This window comes from Giraffa tippelskirchi, chromosome 3, assembly GCF_054371585.1.
Source record: "Giraffa tippelskirchi isolate mGirTip1 chromosome 3, T2T-mGirTip1v1.2.pri, whole genome shotgun sequence".
NCBI lineage: Eukaryota > Metazoa > Chordata > Mammalia > Artiodactyla > Giraffidae > Giraffa > Giraffa tippelskirchi.
In genome coordinates, this window is record NC_137277.1 from 183,600,361 (window position 1) to 183,611,349 (window position 10,989).

Genomic DNA, 10,989 nt, shown 5'->3' on the forward strand with positions numbered 1-10,989 from the left:
CCATAAAGAAGGCAGAGCGCCAAAGAATCGATACCTTCGAACTGTGGTGTTGGAGAAGGCTCCTGAAAATCCCCTGGACAGCAAGGAGATCAAATCAGTCAATCTTAAGGAAAATCAACCCTGAATATTTGTTGGAAGAACTGAAGCTGAAGCTCCAGTATTTTGGTCATCTGATGCGAACAGCTGACTCACTGGAAAAGTCCTTGATGCTGGGAAAGATTGAGGGCAGAAGGAGAAGAGGGCATCAGAGGATGATAAGGCTGGATGGCATCACCGATGCAATGGACATGAACTTGGGCAAACTTCGGGAGATGGTGAGGGACAAGGAGGCCTGGTGTGCTGCAGTCCATGGGGTCACAAACAGTTGGACACGACTGGGCAACTGAACAACAAGAACATACCGTTAAAAAGAACAATAATTTCGTGATAGAATTAAACACAGGAGTTTAAAAAAATATAGATTCCCAGAGCCCCTTCCCAGACCTACAGAATCAGATTCCTTGTGGAATGTTGATGGGCTTCCCTGGTGGCTTAGATGGTAAAGCATCTGCCTGAACTGCAGGAAACCCTGGTTTGATCCCTGGATTGGTAAGATCCCCTGGAGGAGGAAATGGCAACCCACTCCAGTATGCTTGCCTGGAGAATTCTGAGGACAGAGGAGCCTGGTGGACTACAGCCCATAGGGTCACAAAGAGTAGGACATGACTGAGTGACTAACACACACACACAAGCATAGGTGTTGACAGAAAAAAATGCATGACAGAAAAGGTGTGAGTTAAGTCTTATTTGGTGACGTTACAAAGGAACTGCTCTGAAGAGGTGAGGGAGGAGCCAGAATATATATGAGCTATTTTTTTGCTGGGAAAAACAAGACCTCAGAATCTGAGGTCATTAGCAAATTTCCATTACATGTGTATTTCAACCACCTGTGCTGTGCTAAGTCACTTCAGTCGTGTTTGACTCTTTGCAACCCTATGGACTATAGCCCACCAGACTTCTCTCTCCATGAGATTCTCCAGGCAAGAATACTGGAGTGGGTTGCCATGACCCCCTCCAGGGGCTCTTCCCCTCCCAGGGATCAAACCTAAATCTCTTCTCTCTCCTGCATTGGCAGGCAGGTGGTTTACCTCTAGTACCACCTGGGAAGCCTTCTTTATAGGGATATCTACATATTTAGAATAAAATTGCTGAGGTGTTCGAACTGCTAGGTCATTTGCATAGGACCTCTGGGGATCTCTGAAGGACACAGGTACAGAATACAAATGGAGCAGCTTTTCAGTATATCATAGTCTTAACTAATTCTTGCAAATCAATTAAAATGAGTATTAGGAAAGTATTAAGGGAAATCTGGCATAAAAGTTTTTATAAAATGAATAAATGTGTCTGAATCCAATTTGTAAATCTTCATATATTGAGAATTTACAATATACTTTGCATCTAAGGGAAAAAGAGGGACATAGAAGACACTTTTTTTTTTTTAAAGCATACTCATTTTGCCCTCAAGTAAATTAGAAGATTAATCTGAGCTGAGCCTGGAGCAGTTTGAAATTTCAACTAGATCCATAAGCTGAGACCGGCACAAAACACACATCCAACCCCACTCGACCCCGGCAGGAAGAGCTAGGTGGCTTCTCTCGGCTGAACACCACGCAAGGCTCCTGGGAACTGCCTTGGGGCAGTGGTGAATAGATGGGGTGCTGGTGGCGGTGTCAGCTCAGTCCAGATGGCGACTGTTGCTCCATGTAGCGGTGGAGATACAGCCGGTCACCCCAGATTTTAGTCGGAGCCCTAGCAAGGGGAGGAACTGGTGCTGCCTCAGCGAGGAGGGTGGGTCAGTCGGGAAGGCTACTGCCCCAGGCTGAGGGCAGGCACACCCCGCCCCCAGGAGCCCCCTAGCCTGCGCAGAAGAACCTGGGGGGCCTCGGACGTCTGCAGCCGAAGGGTGGAAACCGATCAGGGGTTTCCCGAGGAGGAAGACAACAACGCCAGCCTCAGGAGCCCTTGAGTCCGGGAGCCACATTCCTGCTCTCAGGGGACTCAAAGCCGACTTCTACAAGCCGGTGTCCCGAGAACTTCCCGGCAGGAGGCAGCCAGCCCCGCGCGGGGGGCAAGTGGGCGCAGTGGAGTCAGCAGCACCAAGCAGCAGGGCTGGGCGGAGGCGGTTAGGCTGTCCGACGCAGGCCAGGTGGGCTCCTCGGGCCGGGGACCGGGTGCTGGGGTCAGCGCCGGGGCCCTTTGCAGCCGGCTACACCCTCCCCCTTCCCTGCGGGCTTTTGCGCACGACGCGCCGCTTCACACGGGGAAGCGGGGACTTGATAAAGCCAGCGGGCGCGGGGCGCAGCTGCCGGCGTCGTGGGGGCAGCAGCGGTAGCCGCAGCGGGACGACCCCTCAGCGGCCGCGGCGCGGTCCAGGCGGGAGCGGACTCGCGGCAGGGCGGGCGGCGGGAGCTGCGCGCTCGGCGCTGGGGGTAGGTGAGCGTTGGCCGCCGGAGAGCCCAGAGCGCGACTCCAGGAAGCACGTGGCAGGGCGCGCGGGGCCGCATGAAAGCGGGCGAGAGGATGCATCTGTTGGACGCCAGGCTTGCAGTCGGGTAAGGAGAATCTGGGGAGGGGCGGGAATTTTAGTGGCCTCAGCCCCACCTCCCCGCCTGCCCTCCTGGCAATGGTTGGTTTTGGCGACGACTCGACCCGGGACCGCCCCCTCCCCCCAGGAGTGGTGGGGGGCGGGTGGAGGAAAGGGGAAATAAAGGCTGGGCACAGGGACCAGTCCTTCCTCGCCGCAGAGCACAGATCCCGATCCCTGCGGGTTCGTGGGGGAGTGCGTGCCTGGAGCTCCGCCCCGGGGCTGGCACTTAGCCCGGGGACCGCCCCGCCCTGGGAGGCCGGTGTCTGCAAGTCCTTGCGAGGGGGCGAGCTGCTGTCTTCCCTGAGCATGAGTTCTGATCCTTCTCCGCGCTCCACTGGACCGGCCCAGCCCACCCCCTGGCTCGTTCCCAAGGTCTTTCCCTCCTCCAAGTTCTGGGAGGGATGGAGAAGGAGGGAAGACATGGAGCCAAGACTCCAGGACTGGTCATTCTCCAGCACTCTCCTGCAAGGAGGGGCTTCTGGTCACTCCTTAGAGTCTGTCGAGCTTGGAGTATATCCTTAACTCTTTCCAAACGGGCACAGGGGAACGCACAGGCCCCGCAGAGAGGTAAGACTAGAGTCAGCCCTCTTTGCTCCCATCTCAGCTGAATCTCCCCTCACCCTTTCTCTCTGGACAGGACTTACACAACTCTGTGGCAGGATGGGACCAGCAGCATCCCTCCGTCTTCACCTGGCCTGGCCTTGCAACCCGCTGAGCTGGCTCCCCAGAGCAGCCATTACTGCCATTCCCAGAAGGGTCCTGGCAGTCACAGTGACCCCAAGAAGAGGGCCTGGCGTCAGCTCTGTGTGGCGTCTGCCTTCTGCCTGTTGTTCATGATTGGGGAAGTCATCGGTAAGGACTTTGGGCTAATTCAATGAAATTGGCACGTGTGTAGTCTGGATGATCCAAAAGGCTTTTCTCCTGAATGTTCCTGTAGTATTAATACTAACAGCCCCATTTACTGTATGCTTGCCATCTAATAGTATGCCTCCCTGGTGGCTCAGATGGTAAAGAGGCTGCCTGCAGTGAGGGAGACCAGGATTCCATCCCTGGGTCGGGAAGATCCCCTGGAGAAAGAAATGGCAACCCACTCCAGTATTCTTGTCTGAGAATCCCATGGACAGAGGAGCCTGGCAGACTACAGTCCATGGGATTGCAAAGAGTCAGACGTGACTGAGCGACTGTCACTCACTCACACCATGCTAAACCTCTTAACACGCACACTATCTCATGCAATCCTCACAATAACCTCGTGCTGTCATAGGTCCTGATAGTATCATTTTTATGATGAGACTGAGACATCATAAGGTTAAGTAACTTGCCTGAGATCACACAAAACTAGTAGGTCAGGAAAGATCTGAATGCTAGAAGAAAAGAGCATTTCCAAGCCCATTTTGTTTTGTTTTGTTTTTTTTGGTTGTTTTGGCTGCGCTGCATGGCTTGTGGAATCTTAGTTCCCTGACCAGAGATTGAACCCGAGCCGAGGGTGCCATGAAAGTGGGGAGTCTGAACCACTGGACCTCAGTGGTATTCCCCTCCAGGCCCAATTTGAACTCAATTTTCACATTCATCCTCTAAGTAGATTTTGCTAATCCCATTTCACAGATGCTAGAAGTCGAGGCTCGGAGAAAGAAAATCACTTGTTCACGGTTACACAGCTAATGGTGGAGAGGTCTGGAATCCCTTGTCTTTTTCCAGAGCTCATGGTTTCCCTGCTGCCCACACACTCTGGGAAACTGGCTCCTTGGGGAGCCGATAAGGACCCTCCCTCCTCTTGGCCCTGCAGGTGGGTACTTGGCACATAGCTTGGCGATCATGACAGACGCAGCCCACCTGCTCACTGACTTTGCCAGCATGCTTATCAGCCTCTTCTCCCTGTGGATGTCTTCCCGCCCAGCCACCAAGACCATGAACTTTGGTTGGCATCGAGCTGGTGAGGGCCCTGGTTGGGGTGGGGGTGGAGTTGGGGGAGGAGGGGGTGGGTTAAGATGAAAGTTCTTAGGTGAGTCCATTGGGTCCCTGAGTAAAGCCAGGAGGGTGACTTGGGTGGGGGAAGAGGATGTCAACCATGACTTTTGTCCTTTGGGATCTCCCAGTCTGATGGGGGAGAAGGCAATGGCAACCCACTCCAGTACTCTTGCCTGGAAAATCCCATGGACAGAGGAGCCTGGTAGGCTGCAGTCCATGGGGTCGCTAAGAGTCGGACACAACTGAGCGACTTCACTTTCACTTTTCACTTTCATGCACTGGAGAAGGAAATGGCAACCCACTCCAGTGTTCTTGCCTGGAGAATCCCAAGGATGGGGGAGCCTGGTGGGCTGCCGTTTATGGGGTCGCACAGAGTCGAACACGACTGAAGCGACTTAGCAGCAGCAGCAGCAGCAGCAGTCTGATGGGGAAACACTATCCCCTGTCCTCTGGGAGTTCCCACCCTGCAGGAAAGGAGAGTCCACCTTCCTAAGAGGGGACGTTTTATTTATTTAAGAATAAATGACGGTAGTGTTCAGTTTGCACATAATGCTGTGGATTGGCTCTAGCGGGGAGGGAGAGGTCAGCAAAGCCTTCTGTAAGTTCATCTCTGGGCTTCGTTGTCATTCTCTTCTTGGTGGGAGATGCCAGCCTCTGTTCCTCAGCGCCTCAGTTTGCCAGCTGAGCAATGGGTATATACTTAATGAGTCAGCTTCAACTGAAAAGGTTGCCCCAGATGATTTCTTGAGTTTCTTCTAGCTCCGACCGTTTCAGATGTATGAGTGGTGGGGTGAGGTGCCAGCCATAGTACCTCCAGCAGAATCATACTTCCAATTGGACTCAGGCTCAGATTTTGTGGGGAGGGAGAGGGGGGGCTCCTTAGCCTCAGGGCCCCATGCTAAGATTGGTACTGGGGGCCGGGTTCTTCCTCAGAGATCCTGGGTGCCCTGCTCTCTGTGCTGTCCATCTGGGTTGTGACAGGGGTGCTGGTGTACTTGGCGGTGGAACGGCTGATCTCTGGAGACTATGAGATCAAGGAGGAGACCATGCTGATCACGTCGGGCTGTGCTGTGGTCGTGAACATCATGTGAGTGTGGCCTGGGGTCCCTGTGAACCCTCCCCCTCCTCACATGCATACTTACATGCCTGCTTTTGTTAGGAGGGGGCCATACCTCACACCAGGATGGCTGCAGGATTGGAATCTCCCTCATGGTCTGAGCTCTGGCACCTGGAACACCTGGGTCCTGCCTGAGGCCTAGGGCCAGGCCATCAGGAACTGTAAACCTGGGGCGGCATCAGGTCCCTAGACATGTCAGTGAATAACCAGAGACAGGCTTTCTACCTATTGTGGGGAGGGGTGAGTCTAGTGCTTACAGGAGCAGGGGACCCTAGGAACAGAATATCAAAGCTCTTTTCAATCTGATGTGCCTGAAGTTGGTCTCACTGAGACGTAAGTTGTGTAGAGTGGGGGTGTCTATTCTGGGTTCTCTCCCCCTTGCCCAGTGGCCTTGGGCAAGCCACTTCCCTCTCTGGGCCTCAGCTTCACCCTCTGTGACATGCTTGGGGGAACTGAATCTCCTCTGTGGCGCCCTTCTGCTCTGAGGTTTGGCACTGGGGCAGCTTTGTGCCCAGGTTCAGCCTGGCATTGGATGGAGCTGAACCCCTCCTCCCGCTGGCACTCTGAACCAAGGCCACGTTTGTTGGGCTCCTTCCATGCCCAAAGGGATCATGCAGTCTTGGGGGGGTTGGGATTTTGACCCCCACAGGGAGGTCAGTCCTGATGGGGGCCTCTGCCTGGCCGAATCTGAAGCTTTCATCTGCTACCTCAGTGAGCCCATTGGCTTTGTCTCCACTCCCATAGAATGGGGTTGATTCTTCACCAGTCTGGCCACGGACACAGCCACAACCCTGAACACAGCCGCAATGCCAGCCAGGAGCAGGGAAGCCCCAGTGTCCGAGCTGCCTTTATCCACGTCATTGGAGACTTTCTGCAGAGCTTGGGCGTTTTGGTAGCAGCCATTATTTTATACTTCAAGGTTAGAGCTGGGGACAGGGGGAAGTTGGGGGGGAGTGTAGGTCACCTGGGGGCTTCTCTCTGCACAGGACCCTTTCCAGTCTCTAGCTCCCTCCCAGCTCCGGGCAGAAGGGTGGGAGAGGGAAGAAATATTTACCCAATACCCACTAAGCATCAGCACTTCTGATCTTGATGAGAACCCTGAAGGGAGGTGGCGGTGTTTTCTGCAGTCCAGAAAGGCTCAGTGACTTGCACAGCATCACTTAGCTGGTAAGTTGTAGAGTCAGATTCAAATCCAGGACTGTAGGCTGCTGAAGCCTGGGCATTGCCCATTACATAGAGGCAGTCGGGTGTAATGGAAAGAGCCCAGCGTTGGGCTAGATCACCCCTTGCTAGCTGTATGATGTAGAGGAGTCCCTTGCTCTAATTGAGCCTCTGTTACCCCACCTATAAAGCTGGGATGTTGGGCCAGATGGTGCCTAAGATTCCATTTAGCTCTGTCTGTGGCTTAGCCCCTTGGGCAGGGAGGGGTGGGAAGGCATGGTGTCTTATCCTGAACTGCGGCACATCCTGCCTGTCCTTCTGGACACAGAATAGAAGGTAGAGAACTGGGAGGCAGGGTCGGGATGAAGCTCGTGCCCACCCTGCAGAAAGCCCTTCTCTCTGACTCACTGCTGGGTGGGAGGGGAGAAGGAAGGCTGAGGTATTGGCTGGTGACCCCCAGTTCTGCCTCTCCTTTTTCCTTGTAGCCAGAGTACAAGTTTATAGACCCCATCTGCACCTTCCTATTCTCCATCCTCGTCCTGGGGACAACCTTGACCATCCTGAGAGATGTGATCCTGGTGCTGATGGAAGGTAACCTGAGCTTGGGGCTCCCTCTTTGCTCTTTACTTTCCAGCGCTAAGATAAGTTCGAGTCTGTGTATATGTGGGCTTCCCAGGGGCTCAGGGGCAAAGAATCTGCCTGCAAATTGAGCAGATACCAGTTCGATCCCTGGGTTGGGAAGATTCCCCTGGAGGAGGAACTGGCAACCCATTCCAGTATTCTTGCCTGGGAAATCCCACGGACAGAGGAGGGTGGTGGGCTACAGTCAATGGGGTCATAAAGAGTCCGACATGACTGAGCATGCACTGTGTGTGTGTGTGTTGGGTGTAAGCGTGCATCACAACACATGGTGGGAGGTGGGGGCAAGGTCTGGAGAACCTCCTGGGCCCCAGGCCAATCTTGACATTGAGCAGGGTCCTCAGGTGTGGTTTTTCTGGAAATGTCTCCTGGATTGTCCTTTCCGTCCCCCTGCCCCCAAGGGTGCCTCCTCCCTGCTGGGATGTGTCCTCCCTGCCAAGTCTGGAGGCTTCCAGGTGTGTCTTTAGCACCTGGCCCTTCTGCCCTTCCTCATATGCTTCCTGAGTCTCCACTTGCCTTCCCTTTTAGGGTGAGGATTATGCTTCTCATTGTATAGTGTTGGGGGGCCAGACTGAGGATGAGAAAAAGATAGTCGGAGTTGGACAAGAAAGACTACTGAATCCACTCCAGCTCAGGCCTTCTTTCCTGAGGCTCCCCCGCCTTGGGAGGACGTGGCAGCGCTTTGAGGGCTGCTCAGCCCCTCACGTCTCTGTGGTCAGAATCAGTCTGGATCCTGGTTTGGGGTCAGCCTGAGTGTTCAGCTGCAGGTCAGAGCATTTTCTCCAAGAATGTGATGGACCCAGATAAAAGTGATGACAAGGATGCCACATGGGGGTGCAGGGAGCCCCAGGTTGCCTTCTTTATCTTAAAAAAATTTTTATATCGAGCATATACTTGGGGAAGAGGCACTGTTCTAGGCACTGAGAATAGGGTGATAAACTAAACAGTTGTCCTGCTTGCATATAGAGTTTCCATCTGAGACAGGGAGATAGCAAGAAACTAACAAATAAGATCATGATCATTTCTGCCAGTGTCAAGTGTGAAGAGGGAAATACAACAGGGTGACATGATGGGGCTCGTTTCGGGAGGCAGGGGCAACCTCAGCTCTGCTGGCCAAGGAGGTCCGAGTGAGGAGCCCTGTGAGGAGCAGGAAGCAGCATGGGTGGGAGGGAGCCCTGTCCTTCAGCCCCTGTCCCTGTTGTCCTCAGGGACCCCCAAGGGCGTGGACTTCACAGCCGTTCGGAATCTGCTGCTGTCCGTGGAGGGTGTGGAAGCCTTGCACAGCCTGCACATCTGGGCGCTGACCGTGGCCCAGCCTATCCTGTCTGTCCACATCGCCATCGGTGAGTGGTGGGAGCACTCAGGGCGGATGTGAGAGAGGCAGCCGGGGGCCCGGGGCCATCCCCGCCTGACGGTTCCAGATGACGCGGGGCGCTCACAGGGCCGGTGCTCTGGATCTGACCCCATGCAGAGTACGGGGCACCTGTTATTTGTTTGATCATTAAGGTCCCACTTATAGATGAAGAAACTGAGGCAGGGTGGGAGGTGGTAAAGGCACTCTCCCTGGCTTTTATAGCTAGCAAGTGGCAGAGGAAAGACTCCGAGCCTTAAAGCCAGAGCTTTTCCGGCTCTTTCAGGGTTGTGTGCCAGGTGTGGGAACCAGAGGGTTGCCTGGTACAAGAGTGAGTCTGGGGGTTTCTTGATGTTCAGGGTAGGATTTGAGACTTGCCTCCTACCCATTCCTAAGGGCCCAAGAGTGAGTAATTGGTTCTCTGGTGCCTCCCCTCTCCCCCCACGTGTCTTCTCGGTCCCCAGCTGAGAATGCAGACGCCCAGGCCGTGCTGAAGGCAGCCAGCGACCGCCTGCAGGAGACGTTCCACTTCCACAGCATGACCATCCAGATCGAGGACTACTCTGAGGACATGAAGGACTGTCGATCATGCCAGGGCCCCTCGGACTGACCACCCGGCCAGGCACCATCGGGGCGGGGACAGGCCTGCCGATGGCTGGATTGAGTGTCTCCCCCCACAACCAGGCTCAGCCAGGTCTCTGCCTGCCCTGGCTGGGTTATGAACCAGGTCCTTCTCCTGACCGCTGCTCCATGTTCAGTGTCGAGGGGCCTTGTCAGCCTCCAGGAACGGGCTCCTCCCTTGCCTCCCTCATCTGACTACCGCCAGCCCCAGGAGGGGAACCCGGCAGGTATGGAGCTGGTGTGACCATGTTCCTCTGCTCCCGGCGGGGCGGAGTTCAGGCCTAGTCCTCAGCTAATGCCGCCCCACCACCAGCCTCTGGAAAAGCAGTGAGGCACAGAGATGGGTGACAGAGGGGAGACTGGCCTCGTTGTCTCCTCACCTGCCTGCCTCATTCTCCATTTTCAGTCTTTCTGGCCTCTGCCTTATGCATCTGCAAAGCAGCTTCTGCAAACCGAGCCCCCTTCCTCTGTCTCTGACAGTACGCTTTAAGGAGGTCACGGGCCCCAGAAATAGGGATCCAGGGAGCACCTGAGGCTAATCTGTGCCTGAATCATTTCACTATGATTTCATTGCACATTTCCTTTTTCCGCAGGGAGGGGGCTTCTGACTAGGTAAGGACCTGCTGGGTTCCTCTTTCCTTATCCCTCCCTCACCCAGGACACTGTGCCAATGCAAAGGTGCCCTGGCAGGACAGGTGAAGGTGGAGATTTCAGCTTGGGTTCTGCCCCCAGGAGCCCCAGAGCTCCCCGGCCACCTCTCTTGCTCTGATTGTGTCCTGGAGTCAAGGAGCCTGACATCAGATATGGTTGGGCCGGCTCCATTGCCAGCGTGGCCTGGCCTGCTCAGAACTTGGGGATGGAGGACAAAGCGGGTACAACCCAAACAGGAGCCCCCGGCTTCCTGAATTAGGTGGTGGCTTGCGCGTCTGTGATGAAGTGGAGGGACCTGTCCCCAGTCTGTGTCGCAGAGAAGGCAGCGTGCCCAGTCAGCAGGTGGCCCTGATCTAATGGTCTGTCTCTGCTCTCAGGCGGGTCAGGGCCTGTCTCATCTGTGGACTGAGAACGTGGACACCCACCTCACAGGGTTGTTGTGAGGTCTGGAGCCAAAGTGGGCTGAGTACATGGTGGTTGTGGAAGAGTGGTTCCTTTTCTCATCACTCCGGAAGGATGGCCAGAGGAGCCAGGTGGGCTCCCAGCCTCCTGGGGCAGCACTGGGTTTGTCTTGACTCTGTCCTGACCTACAGTGGGAGGAGGGGCTGGTCACTCTCGCCTTCCCCTCTGAGCCTCTCTCTTCTCATCTGTGAAATGACCTCTTTGTGCCTTTTCAGCACTCCCATCCAGGGTCGCCTGTGATCTCAGTCTATCTGCAGGTTCTTCAGCTCCTTAAAATCGGTAGGAAGTTGTGCTGGCTTGAATGTGTGAGAGAGAGAGATGGAGCTCCATTCCGCCCCAGTCTTCCTCCCACCAGCCATCGCAGGCCACAAGAACCCAGATCCTAGGCTGTGC

The 10,989-nt window shown here is 54.9% G+C and overlaps 1 protein-coding gene across 2 annotated transcripts; it reads left to right on the top strand.

Moving 5' to 3' along the window:
• The first annotated feature begins 1,716 nt into the window (after positions 1-1,716).
• On the top strand, positions 1,717-10,619 carry SLC30A2 (solute carrier family 30 member 2). 2 transcript variants are annotated; one of them, XM_081586589.1, is made up of 8 exons: positions 1,717-2,591; positions 3,264-3,478; positions 4,413-4,559; positions 5,528-5,681; positions 6,456-6,630; positions 7,358-7,463; positions 8,720-8,854; positions 9,327-10,619. In XM_081586589.1, exons 1-8 carry the CDS (start codon positions 2,542-2,544, stop codon positions 9,470-9,472), a joined length of 1,128 nt encoding a protein of 375 aa, XP_081442715.1. In that variant the 5' UTR covers positions 1,717-2,541; the 3' UTR covers positions 9,473-10,619. The 2 variants fall into 2 exon arrangements, with proteins under 2 accessions (XP_081442715.1, XP_081442716.1); XM_081586590.1 differs by lacking the exon at positions 4,413-4,559 and having other exon boundaries at positions 1,815-2,591.
• Positions 10,620-10,989: the final 370 nt, after the last annotated feature.

Bases quoted from the DNA above. Each gene is read 5' to 3' on its own strand.
- SLC30A2 (XM_081586589.1), top strand. From the start codon at position 2,542: ATGAAAGCGGGCGAGAGGATGCATCTGTTGGACGCCAGGCTTGCAGTC. The intron at 3,479-4,412 runs GTAAGGACTTTG...TTGGCCCTGCAG, and splicing joins CATGATTGGGGAAGTCATCG to GTGGGTACTTGGCACATAGC. The intron at 5,682-6,455 runs GTGAGTGTGGCC...CCACTCCCATAG, and splicing joins GCTGTGGTCGTGAACATCAT to AATGGGGTTGATTCTTCACC.